Raw genomic sequence first — 20,532 nt, 5'->3', positions numbered from 1 at the left:
ACTTACCCTCTTAATTCCTATGGAAGCAGCAAGCCTGTCTTTTGCTTTTCATATCAATTTTGACTAATTATCATGTAATTTATTGAAAAACTAATCTACTCTATGATTTGTATTGAACTATGTGTTCACATGTATCCAGTGGAATAAACAACACGACGCAGACATACACGTGCAGACATTTAGCATTTTTGACAGCTGTTTTTGTTCATCACATCTCACTGTAACAATGAAATGACACAATGGCATTTTCTTATTCGATTTTTAATTAAAATACGAATTTATCCACAGATTAAAAATGAAAGGCAGAAAAAGCAAAATGTAGCTACAATCAGGCACCAATGATACATGTTATTTCATCATTTTAACAATTGCGATAACGCAACAATAACATTATTTACTGATCATTATTTAATATTTATTTATTCAACTGAAGACGGGGGTGGGCCAAAGCAGCCTACCAAAGACATTCATGAATTCTCCATTATAGATAACTGTGTAAAGACCAAAGCTGATCCTATCCCCCCCACTGCCCACTTTATACTCCTCTCACTAGCTCACAAGAACTGAAGATTGAAAAAAATAATGCAAATGTTCACTGAAAAAAACAAAAACCCAACACTAATTCAGTCAGAAATCAGGAGTAAGAAGAGAGTGGTATTTAATATTAGACAAGCGAGCTGTTTGGGTGGAAGTTCGAAGTGATTAACCACACGTACAAGTACTTTTTATATAACTGTTAGCCCTGAAAAACAGACGACGAAGCTGGTGCAAAGAAAAAAGAGATGAGCAACGAGCTGGGACGGAGCAGCCACGAGACACAAAGAGACAGAGATATGGTATGAAAACGAGTGTAACAAGAGTTAAGACATCCCACCGCAGCAGCGGCGGACATGGCTTGGCGAGACATTCCGGCACTTGTGATTGGAGTTTTCTTGAAATAAGGGGTGGGAGTGACTAAGGCAGGACGTTTCGTTCACACAACTACTTTGAATCTGCACCACATTTGGAAACCAGAGAACAACTGGAGGTGCCCTCAGCACCCATGAAGAAGAGGATAACAGAAATGGGAGGACTGGGTCAGACATATACAGTCAGGTATGGTGACTGAACCAGGTTAGGGAGGAAGTAAACATCTTTGGAGTGTATTATTCATTGTTATCGCACTGACATGAGTATAGCAACATTGATAAATTTACGTGCTAAAATATGGCAACTTCTCCACCAACTTTTTAAGGTCTGGGTGATAAGAAAGTGGAGGTGAGAGACTCAAAACTTCTGGATATCAGTATGGGAGGAAACCCTGAAAGCCAAAAGCACTGAGTGAGCTTAAGGTAAAGAGAAACCCTGACACTGTACGTACATGGGAACCGTGACATTAGACCCTGTTTAAGACTGCAGAGGACAGACGTGATACACTACGGCTCTACCGACCTTTGCACTTTACAATCGAAGAGAGGATCGAATCATACAGATCAGAGTCGTAACAATTACTGTCCTTGTGCTGTGAGTATAGAAATCCATGATATTCATGCAGTATTAACATAAGAAACAAAAAAGACCAATATTATTTTTTCTAAATGTAAATAAACTGAATTACAAGAAGAACTTGATGAGAATGGCATCTGGCAGTTGATGTATTTCTTTACATTGTACTGGGATGTAAACAGATTTTTTTGTTAGCCTGACCGGCATGGCCCCAAACCTACACTTCAGTTCCTGTTGAACCCAAAAACCAGAGCATTTCCCCTCCATCCCCTCCTCTCCCTCTGTCCTCAGTCTGTCCAGGGGCTTCCTTGGCTCTGTGGTATGATGACCGTTCAGCGGATGTAGACGTCCCTCCCCCAGTCATCCTGGTTCTTGTTGCGGCTCATGTTGGCCCCTGTGTCCACAGGATCCTGGCAGTAACGCTCCCTCAGCTTGGCACGTCCATGCGGATGTGTCTGGCTCGGCATCGGAGGGTGGTTTCGGTTTTCCTGGTCCGGCTCGGCACCTTCGTCTTCCCAGGAGGCTTGTCGGCCGAGATGCTGCGCCAGGTGGAGGCGGCTGCCCCCACTTCCTCGGTAGGGCTCAGGCTCCTCATAGGGGTCGGTCTCAATGTCCATGCAGGAGTCACCGGCCTCGGTGTAGGCCGAGTCCCGGCTGCCCTGGGTCTCCGAGTCGAAGGTGTCTTGCCGTGAAAGGCCTCGCCCGCTGCCTCCTCGTAGCTGGCCACGAGAGGAGCGCAGGTATGCTTGCTGCTGGTGCTGCTGCTGGGGCTTCCCTCCCAGGTCTGTCTGATAGTCATGCAGCGTGCCGCTCCCACCACACTCTGTCAGAGGCCCTTCCCGCTTCTGCTCACCATGCACCAAGTACGCCCCCTGCAGCGAGCCGCACCCATGCCACACGAAAAGCATGCAGAGACACAAACAGCACACCAAGGTGTCAGCAGTTAATTAGCAGGGTTAGCAGACAGGGCAGAAAGAACAAAGATGCATACTTGTTCTAGCTTAAGAATCCATGACTTTAAAGGCATTAGTGCTGAAGATACTTATATGAAACACATTCCACATTAACATTGTGCATACTCACACTAGTCTATACTCAAACAACACAATTTAATCAGTAAGTAGAAATTGTTTAGTTCTGCTAATTGACTGTTATAAAATGATGATATCAACCTACAAACGAAAACAGATCCCAGCAACTTATAAAGAAGCTAAACTATATATCTACAATTACAATAGTGCCATCTGCTGGCTGTTTGAGCTCATGGCAGAACAAAGCAGCAAAATGATATAGCTCACATGTTTATCCTGAAACAGTTTTCCTTAAATTTAAAAATTCAATCCAGTTTGAATCTTTTTAAAAAAAAAATACTTTTCATTCATTTTTGTCAAGGATCCCTGCATAATTGTGTCCATTCGGTGCAAGACTGTCGCTTGTGTGCCATGTAATTAATCTGACAGCATGCAGCTCATGTTAGCTGATAAGGAGCCAGTAGCAACTGAAGAACAGAATGAAAACTGATTAGTATTTTGCTCTCACTCTTAAGATAAATTGATTAAACCGGACAGAGTGTTAGCAACAGCCTCCACCAAACTAAGCGTTTCTATTTGAAGAGGCGGACATGACTTGCTGTTTTCAGGGGTGGTACCATGGCAACAGAGAGGAGGACAGCAAACTGGATTTCAGCCTCTAGAAGCGCTGAAGAAAAGGAGGCCACAGAGCTGCAGAGGGCAGGGTGGGGGCAGCAGACGCTATTTTACGTCTGATTACAGTAAAATAGAAGGGATTGTGGGGGCAGAGGTACCTTCTGAGGTTATTCCTTGAGTCCAGTGTGCTTTCAGCTGAGCTGTTTTCACAGTTTTAAACAGTGCACAGAAGGAAAAGCTGACCTGCTAACATGCAGACTACATCATTTTTACTCGTAGGTGTTCTTAGGCTAGCTGTTCATGTGTGGAAAATTGGATCCTTGTTGGTTCATTTGGGTGTTAATTTCTTGCACAGATGTATCTGCGGTTTCCTATATACAGCATAAACAGGCTATTAGTGCACTCCTACTCCAGGGTAAAAGGAACAGGCTGCTGAGTTTGGGTTGAGTTGCCGGAGTCGCCCCCCACCCCCCTGTGCTACTGGACTTCAGAGAGCATGTTCTTCCTCTTTCCCCTCAGTGGCTACAGTGCCGTCCATGTCAGGCCACGGATCCATATTTCTGCGCAGGGAGGTGAGGACCTGTACCTGTAGGTTGGAGACGGGCTCTGGGGAGGCAGCCAGGGCTGCCGTAGCCATGGTACGATTCAGCAGAGGGTTGGGAGGGTTGCTGCTTGGAGGGTGTGTTGCCTTCCAGTAGGCTTCAAGGTAGTCAGCCAGGTGTTCGCAGGCATCCTCCAGCTGGTTCTCATCCAGGATGATGTCAAATAATTCCTGCAACAAAAAACAGCTCTTCATTTATTTCACTGTACCAAAGTGAATTTTCCTTCTGTCTTTACATGAATTCTAGTAACAGCCAATTGTTTTATCACAAAACCATCTGCTCCGCCTTTCAAGACATCATATGTAGAATGCCTCAGCATTTAAGCAAGTGGTAACTCTATCTGAAAAATTATGCCAGTGGTGAGAAAGGAATTAGTAGCCATTTGAGGCTAACCCAACAAAAGAGTCAGGCATTTTAAAAAAAGGTATTAAAAAGCAGATTTACGGTTTGCTGGAAAAAACTGTTTATATCTAGCTTTCCCTTTCATAACAGCTGTATGGTATTTTATTTTATTTTATTGAAGTCACTGTTCCCCCTCACCTGAATTCTAATGGGGAAGTTCGACTGTAAGTTACACTAATTCATACAGTTTGATAATGAAAAACTTAAACAACCATATTTCTGATCAGTTATTTCAGTGAGAGTTCAACCGAATGTAGTTATTCAGTTCACTGCAGTTTAGTGCTTCTGCAGAAATCATGGCAACCAGCATCACAGGGGAAGACAGTGAATGATGTGGCCTATAGAGGTCAGCATTTTCAACTTTTCTTTAAGCCTAGGTAGCATGTGCAGCTAGTTTTAAAGCAAGACCCTACTTGAAAATTGCAAAAGGAGCGGAAGTACGTTGTGGATATGTGAGCTCACAGTCAACATGAGTTCATTAAGCCACTTCTGAACCTAAAGAAAATGCCTCTCCATCTGTCTTCTGTTTTGCCTCTGAATTCTACAAGATATTTTTGGCATTTTTATAACTTGTTTTTTTTTTTTTTATAAATATGCAAACACCACACACTTACATCCAACCTAGAGTAAGTTAGGTGTCACCAATTAATTTAACAAGCATGTATTTGTATTGTTAGAGGATGCAGAGAACATGGAAACTCCAAACAAAAAGGCAAAGCTGTGAGGCAGCACTGCTGACTACTGAATCATTGTGCCGCCCTTAGAACCCGCTCGTTCAAAAAAACTGATATGGAGGTGGACAGAACTCAAAATGCATTGTCCTAAACCAATGGCTGACACAACAGCCATATACAGACTATGGTCTCTATGCTCCTCCACACACAGCGACAGGGAACCAGCTGGGATGATGACTAAATATTACTCAAGACAGAACGATCAGGTCTATCGTAAAAGCATAACAGGCAGCCTGTTAAGGAGCGATTCTATAGCTCTGTGCCAAAAATGTATCATTTGTTAGCAAAGCCTGAGAGTAGCTCATTTATTGCTCTGTAAAATCATGTCAAAGTCCGCTCATGTAAAGATAGATGCATAAGTGTTATTCTGTAAAACCGGAAAGTACTGTGATATAAGTTTTTACATCTTTTCCTGAAATCCATCCAAGTAGGTTTTATGCCTAAACCCCCAAAAAACTGTGATGGAAAAAGCACTTGCCAAGTGCTTGCTCATAAGGTGTAGTCTGATTGTTATTTTTGTAGGGCCCCCACTCAGAATAAAAGCAGCCGTTGTTGGATGAGGGGCAGTATAAATAAAATTGAATTAAACTGAATTGAGGGCCTCGAACCTGTCTTCTTTCAGCTGTTAATCGTCAGATACCGTTGGAAAATAATCCCAAAGGGGTACTTGATGAGTTCAAATTCATTTGACTGAGTGTCAGGGTGTGATGAGCCGGGGATGAGAATATGTTAAAAAAGCTCAAGTCGCAAAGCAAAACTCACAGGTGGGCACTGAGCCAGCTTGTCTGCTGCAACCATCTGCACGTTTAAGTGTTTAGCCTGGGACTTCCCTCTGGATTTAATGAGCCTCTGGAGAACCTGCAGGGAGATAGCAGAGCACTGAACTGAAACAATATTTACTGCTATCAGAATCAGAAGACGGTAGAGTCATTCCAAAATTAAGTATGAGAATCGGTTTAAATGAATGAATGAAACAGGCATACCTTAGGGGAAGCTATTTTGATATAAACAATGATGGGAGCCAGGGAAGTCTTAGCCAGTTGAGAGGGGTGGTTAATGGTGTCGGCATCCAAAGCAACAAGCTGGAGAGTTCGGGCCAGCTCGAAGATACGCTCGATCTCACTCTGCACCTCAGCTGAATGCCCAGGAAACAGACAAGACACGTGAATACAGTGAGACAACAAAACAGATACATGATCTCTGTTTGAGGAGTTAAAGCACTGCATGTGAGCCAATCTCCCTTAACTTTGTGCAAAAGTACATAACAGACGTGTTAGTTCTTACTCATGCATGTCGGAGTTAAGAGGAAAACAAAACAGCTCCAAGCGTATGAATCAGATTGGACCACAGTTAAAAGTTCCATTTATGCACAGCTAAATGGAGCGCTCGAACATCCTCATTCTCCTGCCCCCTCCTGACATTTCAGATATGTATTTAATGCTTTTTTAAAAGGTGCAGAGAAAGGAGGCACTTAAGAATGAGATGCCTGTGGTACTTGAAATAACTTACAATAAGGGCACAAGTTCTCACCATGTAACTAAAACAGAAACATCAACGACAAAAAAACAACCAAACAAACAAAAAAAACAACCTCATTAAATAGATGAAGTGGAACATTAGTTGTTTTGTTAGCACTAATAGGCACAGCGGTAATTATACTATCAGGTGCACCACTCAAGGCTGTAGAATGCTGAACGTTGTGTTCATTGTTCCTCAACAGCAGCCTATAAAAGCTGGTTATTTAGCATTTCGAAGACAGCTCCACCTTTTTATCAGCCTGTCGACGTGTAAGGAGCGAGATTAAAACCGAAAACCAGAATGTTCCTCGTCTGTCTGGTCAACCCTCAGCGCCTCCGAGGTGTCTGTGCGCTGCCAACCCAAGTGGCAAAGAGAGATAACAGGGGCAAGGCAATCTGCACAGAGACGTGGCCCGCACATTTCAGCAGCCTCCAGAGGGCTAAAGGATAGAGAATTAAAGCCGGAGGCGAAACGGGGTCTCTGCAGAATGACAAGAGACGTGAACTTTTAAGTTGTACAAAGAAACAGCAGCCAAGGTTTCCATTAACCTCGACAAAGCCTTCTGCGAATTTGGATTTAACTTCAGAGAGACGTTTGCTCCCCCGTGATGACAAGAGTGAATTTAAAAGGCAAGGTCCAGCTGCAATAGATGCTATCCTTGGGTATGACTGAAGATAAACAGCATTATGAGTCACAACATAAGGGTGACAGCAGGATGGGAGAGTATCGTCTTCCCTCTCTGCTACCAGCCGCTCTGCTGCCCTCCCACGGATCTCTTCCTGCTTGGGTTTTGTAATTGGTTTCTTTTTGTTAAGAGACTACAGGCTGTCACACAGAAGTATGAGGAACAGAGAAACTGACAGGCAAGCAGACAGGCAGACAACGATGTATGAGCAGATGATGAATATAGTTAGAAGAAAAAGGGGAGGGGAAGGAAAGAGAAAGAGATGCTTCATTGTTTTGTTGCGGGAAGAGCATACGTACCCAGTACGTCTGAATCAAAAGACAGAGGAGGAAGAGGATGGGTGGTGGGAGAGAAAGGGGGGAGGATGGGTGTAGACAGGATGAAGAGAGAGAGGAGGCCAGATCAGACTCAGGCAATCAGAGCAGGTGTAAAAAGAAAATAAGTGACAGTCTCGTGTCTTTGGATGATACACCTCAAACTTGAAACTGAAGTACGTTAACTGCTAGAACTGATCGTTAGTAATTATCTAACCTAAAATATTCCGATTTATCATGTATACATTTGAAAGAAAAGTCCTCCATGTGATGTCACTGATAACCACACCTCTGACAACACAGATGCTGAAATGTTTTTCTCAAACATTCAGCTTCAAGAGCTTCATTTTGTGCTTGAATACAGACAGTATGCTATTTTACACATATTCTTAATGTGTAAAGCTTAAAAGATATTAAGTCTGATGATTTTCTACATTTGTCTTTTTATTAAGAAGTCAAATAAAAAGACTAAACCCAGCTACAGACTGATCCATATTTTAAGAAGTCTGTCTTTAAGTCTTTAAAGTTGATATTTGTATGAAGAAGAGTGTGACTGTTGTCTAAAGCAGCGGTCCCCAACCTTTTTTGCGTCACGGACCAGTTTATGCCCGACAATATTTTCACGGACCGGCCTTTAAGGTGTCGCGGATAAATACAACAAAATAAAACTAGTACCGGTACCGAAAAAAAGAAGATTTATTCATAATACACGTGAAAAGACCCAGGAAAACCGAGTTAACGATAAAAACGATAACAAAATAACACTGAAAACCGATAAAAACCCTGAAAACTATACATTTCACACCTGAGCCTCAACTCTCGCGGCCCGGTACCAAACGACTCACGGACCGGTACCGGTCCGAGGCCCGGGGGTTGGGGACCGCTGGTCTAAAGACTACAAGTTATAGCTCACCCCATAATCAAATATATTAACTTGTGTAGTGCCTGCAGTGCTTTTTATTTATTTAGGCCATTTCTCTGTGAGCTCCTCAGATCTCAAGATACCAGCCCTTGTGCGTGATGCTTACCTGTTATCTCCAAGGTAAATTGGCCATAGGTATGAGGGTGAATGATTGTTTTTTCTCTGTGTCAACCTTATGACAGACTGGCACCTTATTCAGTTGCCCTATGACAGCTGGGATACGCTCTAACCCCCCACGACCTTGATTTGGATAAGTGGCAGATGGATGAATGGATAGAAGTTCTAAAAAATGCTGAAAAGCCCAACGATCATATGACACCGTATGAGCAAGCATTTAGTGACAGTGGAGAGTAAGAACTCCTTTTTAACAAGAAGAGGCCTCAAGCAGAACCAGGCTCAGAGAGGGGCAGCCATTGGCAGTTGGCATTTGTTTGTGCACAGCTTGTTTAAGGCACTGGCGGGATTTCAGTCAGGTGGAGGTCTGGACTTTGACTGGGCCACTGCAACACTTTTATGCCTTTTTGGTCATTCTTTTGCATGACCTGATTTTGGCCAACCGTTAGCTGATGGCAGATGGCTTCACATTCGACTTTAGACTTCATGATCGATTCAATCACTGCCACCACTGGTGCTTATGGATTTGATTAGCAGGATCTGGCAGCTACTTTCCCTCTTAAGTCCTACATAAGCAGTATTTTCACATGACTGTAGATAAAACTGCTTATAACAAGACTTCTGGACATATTTTGGGAACTGGGTCATGATTGAGGGAAATTTAAGCTGAGTGCCATCTAGTCTCATTATATGCAAGCGAGGGCAGACACCTTTAAAATCTTAAAAAATGGCAAATCACCATAACAACCTAGATGAATAATTGGCACTACGGACAAGAGGAAAATATGTAAATGTGATTTTGGGGTCAGTCATCCCTTTAATCATTTACAAGTCAGCTTGTGTGAGATATGTCCACACACAGAAACACACTGTCTTTTTGATCAGTCCAACATTCCCTGTGTGGCTGATATAAAATAGCAAATGCAATGTTTCTCCTGTTTTAGTAACATTTGCTAAAAATGTAATTTCCCAGCTGCTGTTGAGTATTTAAAAAACAACAACAACAACAACAACAACAACGCAATATTAATGGACTCTTGTCTGTCTAAATAAAAGAGAGACACACTTAAAGAAATATAGATATGAAGGACAGTGAAAGATGTTCAGTAACATGATGTGATGAACAAAAATACATTACACTAATATTCTCCCTAAACTTTAATATGTCAGCTGTTGAAAGAGTAAAAATTAAATCCTAATTGTCACGAACTGTCTGCGTTGCGTTTCTCAGTGTGATTCTGCCTGTTGTGGTTTGTGGATAACAAAAGCGTCCTCTTACCCAGGCTCGAGCGGGTACTGGAGCGCTCAATGATAGTGTGTTTGCTCGGGTTGTTGAGGACTGAACGTTTGGCCAGAGAGATGTCTGCTGTCACCCGTGTGATGGATATCCTGAAACAGAGAGCCAGCACATTAGTGGGTCAGTAAAAAGAAACCTATTAAATTTAGAGTCTATCATGGCTGCAAGGGTGTGTCCAGAGGGGGGAGGGGCATGGAGTGACACAGAAATATGATTGGCCTTCCTTTGTACCGCCAACTAGACTAGCGTACTGTTCATCTTTCAATCCTCAATATCAGTGGATGAAGGCATAAATAGGACATCTAAAGTAACTACAAACACTTACTCATATACAGTTTTATTGTACTTTTATTTTATTTAAGCAATTATGTTACAGTGCTTTCCACTTCTAATGCAAATACTGATCTCTGTAATCCATCTCAGGCTATAACATTTAAGGGATATACACCTTAATGAATCAATATTATGATCCAGTAATGTCATGTACACTGATGGGCCACTTTATTAGGTACAACTGTTCAACTGCTCACTAATCGAAGTATCTAATCGGAGTGTTTTAGGCATGCAGACGGTCAGGATGACATACTGAGGTTCAAACTAAGCATCAGAATGGCGATGAAAGGTGATTTAGGTGTTTTGAACGTGGCATGATTGTTGATGCCATACAGGAATCAGCTATCAAACTGCTAATCTACAGGATCTGCTGGGATTTCCCCACACAACCATCTCTCGGGGTTACAGAGAATGGTCCAAAAAAGAAGAAATATCCAGTATATAATATAATATAATATAATATAATATAATATAATATAATATAATATAATATAATATAATATAATATAATATAATATAATATAATATAATATAATATAATATAATATATCCAGTTGTCTTGGTACAAATGCCTCGCTGATGTCAGAGGTCAGAGGAGAATGACAAGACTACTTCAAGCTGTAACCTGAGGTAAGTAAAGGCAACAGTAATTCAAATAACCCCTTGTTAAAATCAATGCTTGCAGAAAAGTATCTCTGAATCACAACATGTTGAACATTGTAGCAGAAGGGTTACAGCAGCAGAAGACCACACCGGGTGCCACTCTTGCCAGCTAAGAACTAGAAACTGAGGCTATAACTGGACAACAGAATGTTGGGGGGGAAAAGTTGCGTGGTCTTACTGAATTTCAATTTATGCTGTGAAATTTGGATGGTAGGGTCAGAATTTGATGTAAAACCCCCCCCCCCACAAAACAAATAAAGCACAAATACAAACAAACAGCCTTCACAGTCATCAGATCTCTGCCCAATAGGGCATCTTTGGGGTGTGCTGGAACTGGTTTCATGTTAATCTGGACCAAAATCTCTGAGCAATATTTCCAGCACATTGTTAAATAAATGCCACGAAGACTTGAGGAAGTTATCGGGTGCAAACTGGTTAAAGGGCTGGACAAGATGTACCTAATGAAGTGGCTGGAGTGTATATGATTATGGATAATCATTAAAAAACAAAAATCCTGGATGGGTGTAAGCCTCCATTCTTACCTGCCCTCAAACTTGTGTTTCAGGAAGTCAAAAAGTGCTTTCTGCATCATGTCCGTCACCTAGTAAAACATCAGACATCAGAAACAAGTAATATTTAATAGTAAAATCCAATGAAAGTAGAAATTACAAGCCGAGAATGCGCTGCTTCTCCTTACTTCATAGCCTTTGAGTGAAGGTCCGACTAGGACGATGGGCCTCATGGAGGGAACCACGTCGTAAGGGGGGACATGCTCCATCTGAGCATGGACAACACAGCACGTGAGTTGGTGTCACGTTATACACTCAGCACATTTCCAAAGACCTTAGAAGACCTGCAGTCACAGGGTTATACTCACACACAAATCAACATTAACTTGACACAAAACAGCCCCACCCACTCCCCATAAACCCTCCTTCTCTTCTGTGAGCAGTCAGATTGATGGATGGAGAGTTCCAGAAATTTGGAGTCCATTTGCGTTATTGAGTGTCTATGAATGTTCAGGGTCAGGGATCAATTTCTCACCGAAAGCCTTGGCTTCTACTTCTCAGTCTGCAGTCTCACATAATTAAAGTGCCCGTAATTAACCCAGATGCCAGGTTGTCAGGAGAAATCTCACGACTGCGTCACAGCTCTTAAGACAAACGTCATCCTTTGCAGCTCTTTCTTTTCCTTCTGCACTGTCACATAATTACTGCAAGGTATTGTTTGCAGTACGAGTAGTATTTTATGGTTAAAAAAAATCAACTTTCTTATATTTAAAAAAAACTAAAACTAAAAAATCAGTGTAGCATTTATAATCAAATTTCCACCTGCATTGTTGAACTTTAGGCTCATTAGTAAATTATCAACTGATCCATTAGTTTCTGTCCTCTGTTAGTGAGAAATGGATGGAAGGAGTCACATGTCCGATATACTCTGACAATGAAACTGGATTTTTTTTTTTAACCTTTTCTACATTTGTACTCCAAGCACGCCCCCGCCCCTGTGCACGCTGTACAGCACTTCAGGCAAGAGAAAGTGCTGGAGTGTCCCGCTTCTACATTACATTACATAAAGCAGAACAACGGAAGCTCATTTCACCCAATTTGTATTCACAGAAGCTAAAAATAAATAATATAAAAGCTTCCAAATGGCTCTTGTCTATAAAGGGGCAGCGCTGGAGCCCTGAACATCACAACACTACTCATTCGTTCGGGAAAAACAGGAGCGCAGGGAACAATTTAGCACGGGGAGGAATGACACGCGGTTTATTGTTCTTCTCCAATCACACGTTATACAGTTCCAGCGTGTAGATATTTGGTTTCACAGTTTCATGTTTATACAACAGAAAAAAATCGAATTTATATCCAATACTTTTCAAAAATGATGCAAAGGATGACTGCGAATTTCCATCAGGTATCACACAGAAAACTCGTGTGAGCTCTCGTAGACGAAAGATTAAACTGGAAAGCTGAAATCAAATTACCCGACTTACCCATCCTTTAATGTTAGATATGCAGTTTCCCTTATATTATATTGCAATAATAAGTAATAATATTATTATGACACTGATTCAGCTCCAGAATTGGATGGGAATGGAAGAATTGATGGGTATTAACCCCGGCTTCATTTTTACTTCATTTTTAACTACTGTAACAAAGAAATTTCACAGCTTTGGCGTAAATAAAATATATCTTATTTATATTCAATGATCTTACATGTGCTTCTGCATATCCATCATGTCTGCTAATCCAGTTTAAGAGCCATGGAAGGACTGGAGCTTATCCCAGCTGTCAGAGGGTGAAAGGTGGCGTATAAACTGGATAGCTTTCCCAGTCTATTGTGGGAGCCGAGCCATATTTGTTTAGGTTTCAAACATAAATTGAAAGAAAGAACTTAAAGTATTTTAGTCAGCCAGGGAGAAAATGAATCCCATTTGCATTATTTTCATGTCACAATCTCAGTTTTTTTTGTTGTTGATATCATTCAATTTCGGCTCGTGTCCTTTCTTCTTGTGATTATAGTAATAGTAGTAGTGTAGCTTGAGGATTCCCTCACTTGCTTTCTCCTGTCTGTATATCAGTACCTGTTACCTGTTTTCCCCAGTTGTCATTTCCTCTTTTACTTTAAAGGTGGTTCTTCTTCCAGTTTTACTTCCCGTTTCTTTTCATAACTCATACTTTAAAGAAAAGCAAGCTTATGGTCTTTAGGAAATAAATCTTATTTTCTTATGACATTTACTAAAGACTTAGCCAGTATAACCACTTTTCTCAATTTTACAATTTTACTCCTTGAGTAAAGTCAAATTCCCTTCAAATCACTTCATCGCTTTAGCTGTGGGTTTAACACTCTGCTATTGTAAATATGAAACATTTTAGCATCCTATAGTACAAAATGAAAACTTTTACACAAAATGTTTCACTTTGGCACTTTTGTTGATCGTCATGGTATGATGATGTATTTGCTATGAATTCTGGGACAGCTTATCTTCTTTCCTTGTCCAATATATCTGCTGCTAAAGGGGGTAATAAAGTAAGTACTGAACTACCTTTTCTTAGTATACAGAGAAGATGAACAGATGTTATTACGGCTGTTATGTAGATACTTCGCTCAGTTAATAACCTTGAAACTGACTATATGGCTGCAACCACAGTTGCCTCTTTCCCTTTGTCCTCACTGAAGATGTCTGATTATACTCTCATCATGTTTTCTCTCCTGTTTGTTTCCCCTAGCTGTTTAGCTAAACTCCTCATTTTTGTGTTTTACTCTTGTGAATATAGTGTTTCTGCCCCCCCCACTAGGTTAATAACAATAAGCTATAAAAATGTCTTTTCTCTTCAGTGAGTGGGATGTTTGATTAAACCTTTCAGGCTTCTTTTCTCTTGTGCTCTGTAGTTATTTCATTTATTATTGTGCAATTTCCATTTTTTAATTGAAATGACTGGGAGTTACAAATGTCCTAAAGTGGGCTAAAAGTGCATAATGAATAAAAAAATTGATAACAATATGTCGTGAAATGAATTTTAAACCTTATGAGATATTGCTGTGATAAGTATTGCTGTGCGAATGGTGTTGCTTGTATTTCTTACTCCTACCGCAACAGCCTTCAGCCTTTACGTGTGATTGAAATTGTGCTGAAAAGCATAAAAACTGCTGATTGTGGGCCACTGTGACTCAAATCAGCCATCACAAATGAAAATGAAAGCATGTCAGGATGCATTATAGCCACGTGCTGACTAACAGGGTCTGGGACGGCTCTGCACCTGCATCTGCACACTAACAGCTGTGATACACGCTCTGAGGAAATGACAGAAGTGTCACCACAATTTACAAATGATCCAGTGAATATTTTTGCGCTAACGAGCATCAGAAGTGATACACAGAATAAAAAGAGGAGACAACAAACAGAAGACGAGGAGACGGAGGAAAAAAGACGAAATGCTAGAGGTTAGTCTTGAAGACAAGCCACACTCACCGACTTCTGTTTCTGTTTAGCCGGGCCACCTACAGTATCAATCCACACAAAAGCCAGAGGAGACAAAAAAAAGCACAAAACACAAGAGCACATTTAGTTATTGACAGGTTTGGATTAGAGGGGTGGGGGAATTGGGAGAGGAGCTGTTTGTTGATTAAAGCAGAGTTTACACTGACTGCCTCCTCTGTGAATTCATATTCAGACTGATATCCAGCAGCAGCTATTTCAGAGAGGATCAGTTAGCTCAACGCCTCTCCCAGCTCAACAAGCACAGAAACGCACATCCAAACATATCACTGTAACCGTGGGAGCCTGAGGGGCCAAACAGTGTTAGATTTTGGATCTATAGCAGCAGCAGGGACGGATCAGTTATGAGAGGTTAGTGAGAGATGTAGAGTGGAAGAAGGAGAGCTTAAACCTGGATATCTTGGAGGAAAGGGGGGCAAATGCAGGACGGAGGAGGAGAGAGATCACCTTGCCCTCTAATGTTACCTTCTTAAAGAAGGGCAGTCGGTGGATGTTGGCCTGGGGGGATGTTACGCTGCCTGACATGCTCTTGGAAGAGCGAGGGTCACCCTGGGACTCAGGGGCCTCCTCAGCCTCCAGGTCGAGGGGGTCAACGTCAAAGGCCACTGTGGACATGTCTACGTGAGCTGATGATGGGAAGGGTGGACGTTGGAGAGACGGAACAAAAGAACAGGAGAAAGAGGAGAAAGCGAGATGAGGTGGAGTGAAAAAGGATGAGAGCAGAGAGAATAGCAGAAGGGAGAAAAGGCAAGAGGGGGAAGAATAAAGTGTGAGATGCATCCAGAGAGAGGCAAGAGATGGCACAGAGACTGGAAAAAAGTGACACAGAGTATGATTTAAACTGGAAACGACACTTACAAGAGTCTTAAAAAGAACACACCACAATTTTATGAGGCAGAGCACAGAAAGTGAATTTGGTGCGACGAGAAAGAAACAAAACCTGAAGTAAAGATGTGAACGAACCGTTGAGAAGGATGGCTGCAGCGGGAACTGGAAAAAGGTACAGGTAGGAAAGAAGGAATCAAGCAAAGAGGGAAGTTTAGGGTGGAGACAGGGTGTGTGTTGCTATAGGGATGAGGGAGGGTGAATGGGGCCTTGCAGGTGTCTTGTTTTAAAGGTATATCATGGAAGGGTTGAGTAATTGTAACAAAATTGTACAAAAGTAACAAATTTGTAGCTCATTAAAATGTGTGTGTATATCTAACTCTCTCTAGTATATCTCGAATCTATGTCAAATTCTGACTTTGAGTCAGAACAACAACTTAGGATGTACAAGGTGTGTTAGAGAGATGATTTTTCTGTTACACAGATATGCAAAGCCTTTTAAAGTCAATCAAGAGATGTTTATGTTTACCCATTTCCTCCACCGTCTCTCCTTCTCTCTGTCAGCCAGACGTACTTAACAAGTTTAATGAGTGAAGTTCATTTTTGGCTCTATTTCAGTCCCGTCTTGTGTGCTAATGACAGACCTCCTAAGACCTTTCTCGCTTCACACAGCAACCCACTGAGACACGCTGTGATTCATCATCATGCCTGACTAACTAGCCAATTAAAATTTTCATCTAAATATCAGGCGCCCGTCTCATCTTGCTATCTCTCTCTCGCTCTCTCTCACCCTTTCAGGTGCCCACACAAACGCACACACACAGACAGGCACTATGTTTCCACGTGACAGGGCGACCTTGTGACCTCACCTGTTCCAGGTGGAGTAGGCCTGCGGGTTCCCGTGGCAACGTCAAGACTAGAACTTCCTCCAGATTTACTGAAATACAGAAAAACGGGCACAAATCATAGCTTGGAGAACGATACATGATTCCTTTTGATTTCATTTTTATTTTCTACCTTAAACAAAGAAGAAGACACAAATTGTTACATATGATGATGCGAATGTAAACATTAAAAAACAAAGAGAACACGTGGAAAACTGCTTAAATTACCTGCTGACTGTGCAGAAATTCATATTCAACTAATATGTATACTAAAATCTGTTTCCTCTACTGCATGTGTAAATACAGAGACTATAGAGACTTTTGTACATACTATACTATAGATGCACTGAGTAACAGAGTGACTCACAGCAGTGCTTTTGTCTATTTCAGTATGTTTTACATTGCCGCTGAGTGCTGTGTGACTCATGTGTGACCTGTTTTAAAGAGTGGGTTCTTGTTTGTGCTGCTGATAACGCAGACACAGAGAGCTCGCTCTTCATTGTTACCTGGAGCTGAGTCGGTTTTGCCTCATCCTCTGCTCCTGCAGCAGACGGGTGTTCTCCAGTTTGACCGGGCTGGGAATGAAGCCCACCTCACAGCCCTCTTTCACCAGACGCCCGATCCACCAGTCATTGTTGTACTTCTGTATTCAGAACAGACAGGCATCAGAGGGCAATGCAGCATTTTATACAAATATATTTTACCATTTGACCCTTGTTTTCTGCCATGGATATATTAAACATGAGAATCCACCATTGTACAAACATGGCTATAGTTTCAAACCTTCTTAATGCCGGGGGAGGACTATCAGAAGAAATGGCTTAAGGAGAGAGCAGCCTTAAAAGGAGAGAAGTTAAAGTGTCTCATCTCAAACAGAAGAGGGCCGGCACCAAGGTCCAATATAAGCTAAATAAGGCTTAATTTAAACTGTGAATCATCACTTCTCCAGTAGAGCACAAGAGCATTTCTGCAGCCAGAAATTTTTCCCAAATAGGGCTGCATTAAAACTTTCATCATTTAAAACTTTTTGAATATGATTATTAAGGTTTTATATGAAACTTTAGACTAAATATAAAGTGTAAAACAAGCTAAATGACAGCCCAAACTTGGTAAAAACACACAATTCTGTATCTTGAGTCACTCAAAGTATCAAACAGTATTAAACAAATCAGAGCACTACTTTTATTTAGCAAATATTTTCCCATTTTTTTCCCAAATTTGGATCACCTATTTCTCACTGCACTGCAGCTTGTATTGCAGCTAACTCCCACTCATGGCCTGGCTAGGCTTTACAAAAGAAGGAGGCAGTGCAATAAGTTGTAGCATGATCCCTCATTGGTTTCCCACCCACCACCACTGACAGTTTTTGGATGGGGCCAATATGCTACTGGCATTCTTTTCCCAATACCATCCAAAATCCAAAATATCCTCACTCGAACTCAAAAGCATTAACTTTAGTTAACGTTGGTGCTCTAAGCCACAGAAATTACTCTCAGTGTGAAAAATGTACTGAAATGACTCTATAATAAGAGAATGAAATAAGTTCAAACCTCTTTAATGTGCAAGAAGTCTTTGGCTTCAAAGGAGATGGCCATGCCCTGCACAGGAACATCATCATTGGGGCCTGGGTTGTAACCAACATTTGTACGCACAGCAAATGCCACTGGTTTGGTCTGGAGCCAAGATGGGAGAAAAGGTATTAGTATGCACAGAGCAGCTCACTAAATCGCACTTTAGAGGTGCCTGATACAGCTGAAGAGATTTAACTGTGTCCAAACACTTAATCACGTGACAGTTACTCAATAAGGATGAGCACACAGCATAAGAGATGGATGTGAAAGGCTTGATCTCTGACCTTTGCTTTCTCGAGTGTGGCGAGAGCCTGCCTGTCGGCCTCCTTCCTCAGAGCCTCAGGGTCCTCCTCCAGGGACACGTCCGAGTCCGACGGTCGGCTGGTGTAGGAGTCTGCAGAGCCCTGAAATGCACAAAGAATTCATATAACGAAAGCAGAGTTAGACCAAATAAGCATGAGGTTTGCAGTCTAACTGATGAATTGCATGCCCATCAGTCCACTCGTGTTGCACCTTAAATCCAGGTATGTGTCTTTCAGCTGCTCCTCAATATGAGGAGTAAAGGTTGCAGCCTGTTTTTTTAATATCCTGAGATTATAATATCAAGACCACCTTGTGAAGTGCAACCTAAATAAACACAAAGAGAACCCCGCCCATCACACTGCATGAAGCTGACTCTGTGTTATTCGAGGTTGGAAGGATGCATAACATTTTCATTTGCCGACACTTCCACCGCAGCATCGAGAGCGGCCGGGGTGTTAAATCGTATTTTTTGCACAGGCACAATAGATTCAGCATGTGTGGGTGTGTCAAGTACAGACAGAAAGATGTGGAGAGGGGAAAAAAATGGCTCGAGGACTGTTTATAATATCAGCGAGGATATAAATTTCTCATGAAGTGGCTACAGTTTCTAACACATCCACCACTCATGCACTGTAACTCTCTCCTGCTGACCCTCTTTCAGACACCCATGCCACAATCAAAAACCCGAGCCTCCTCCGAGCCTGCAGAGTCGACCCGCTGTACTGCTCAGCATGTCCAGCGCAGGGAGGGAGGCAGCCTGAACTTCTGAAGTGTTCGAGTGTTCAATTTATATAACAATCCCACTTGTTCTCTTGTTGCTGTTTTCGTTTTTGAGCTGACAGGCTGCCTGATGCTTTGTGGGAGGTACTGACAAAAATGTGGACAAATGAATGTTCCAGGCAGAAAAAAATGAGTCACTAGGTGTGGGTTTTTAAAATAGAGGTGAGAATGAACAAAGATGACATACAGCATATGCAATGATGATGAAAAATTCCCTGCACATGTGTACTCAGACAAACAGTGAGTATAACAGATATCTTTGGACTGTGGCCGGCTATTGTTAGGAATTTCTTTCGGTATTGATGCCAATATTAGAGTTAAAGTATGTCAACAAATTTTTTTTTTTTATAAATCCACAGATTGGAGAACGTGAGTATACTAGCAGTGCTTTTCACTGTGTAACTACACTCAGTGCATTACTGGTCAAATCTTACTGTTGGCGCTGCTGTTGCTTTCTGTTTTCCTTAAAGCTTAGCAACCAACAACAACACAGGACATGTGATTTATCCTACTTTTGCAAAGTTAATGGTAAGAAAACATTAGAAGTAACTGTGTGATTTTATTCAACTATCTAGTTTAATCCAACCATCACATAGGCCTAAGTTTGTATTCTCAGTGATTATGAAAAACTGTTAATGGAAATAGACCCATTAACAGCTTTACTTCAGGCTCCTGATAGCTACTGTTACATCTGTTCCATCCTGTTACTTCTTTTCCAAAACTGACACAAGACGAATCAGGACTATATATTGTCTAAATAAGAAAGAATGATTTTCATGTAATCAATCACTTCTGTTTCTTTTAAAATATAACTATAGATATATAAATATATATCCTAATAATAAATATCGATTTTTCCTTTCCTATACTGCAGGAGTTCACCTGCAGGCTTTTCCCACACTTTTATAATAACTGTTCCAGTGTTTCTCCAGTGGGTCTAATAGATGCAGCACACCTAGTAGTTCTTTGGAGTACAGCAGGTGGGACGTTACATTATTTTTTAATTTTTAATATCTAGTAAAAAAAAACAACATTTCCCTAAAATAATTAAGCTGTAATTAGTTCAATTAAAGTAAACCTTTTGCATTCAGTATTTCAAAGGCTCATACGATTTCTGATGCCAATCAGTGAATTGTCAGTATGTAAGTTTTATGATCATAATAATAATACAATTTATTTATAGGTGCCTTTAAAAACACCCAAGGACACTCTAATATAAATGAACATAAAACAAGTTAAAATTAGACAGCGCAAATGATCTGATTCCTCTTATTAACTACAGAACATTAATGAATGAGTCTAAAACTCACATATTTGCTTGGGGCCTCTTATTTTGCAATGACTGTAGAAAGTGTGATGACTTCGCCCGCCTCTGCAACTGAGACTCACCAATTACAGACTCACCAATGCTAATATTAATACAGTTACACTGCCATCTTAGCAGCACTGCA

The 20,532-nt window shown here is 41.3% G+C and overlaps 1 protein-coding gene across 3 annotated transcripts in view; it reads right to left on the bottom strand.

Annotated features, from left to right (window-relative positions):
• Window positions 1–251: 251 nt before the first annotated feature.
• Window positions 252–20,532, bottom strand: part of cacnb1 (calcium channel, voltage-dependent, beta 1 subunit) — a 39,705-nt gene continuing 19,424 nt past the window's right edge. Inside the window, exons 3-14 of one of the 3 annotated variants that reach the window (XM_085404507.1) lie at window positions 18,283–18,402; window positions 17,978–18,100; window positions 16,934–17,070; window positions 16,413–16,480; window positions 15,184–15,344; window positions 11,413–11,493; window positions 11,258–11,316; window positions 9,702–9,811; window positions 5,853–6,004; window positions 5,632–5,727; window positions 3,718–3,903; window positions 252–2,357 (exon numbers count right to left, since the gene is read on the bottom strand). In XM_085404507.1, the coding sequence (XP_085260633.1) occupies window positions 1,818–2,357; window positions 3,718–3,903; window positions 5,632–5,727; window positions 5,853–6,004; window positions 9,702–9,811; window positions 11,258–11,316; window positions 11,413–11,493; window positions 15,184–15,344; window positions 16,413–16,480; window positions 16,934–17,070; window positions 17,978–18,100; window positions 18,283–18,402 (1,833 nt within the window). In that variant the 3' untranslated portion in view covers window positions 252–1,817. Of the gene's footprint in view, window positions 2,358–3,717; window positions 3,904–5,631; window positions 5,728–5,852; window positions 6,005–9,701; window positions 9,812–11,257; window positions 11,317–11,412; window positions 11,494–14,691; window positions 14,721–15,183; window positions 15,345–16,412; window positions 16,481–16,933; window positions 17,071–17,977; window positions 18,101–18,282; window positions 18,403–20,532 lie in introns of all 3 variants that reach the window. The other 2 variants (XM_085404508.1, XM_085404509.1) reach the window with 2 other exon arrangements.

The sequence above is a fragment of the Rhamphochromis longiceps genome, linkage group LG4 (genome assembly GCF_057381845.1).
Source record: "Rhamphochromis longiceps isolate RC_006_pf linkage group LG4, R_longiceps_female_GT1.1, whole genome shotgun sequence".
Classification (NCBI taxonomy): domain Eukaryota; kingdom Metazoa; phylum Chordata; class Actinopteri; order Cichliformes; family Cichlidae; genus Rhamphochromis; species Rhamphochromis longiceps.
The sequence above is the reverse complement of the archived record's forward strand: the minus strand, read 5'-3'. Positions and strand labels throughout refer to the sequence as shown.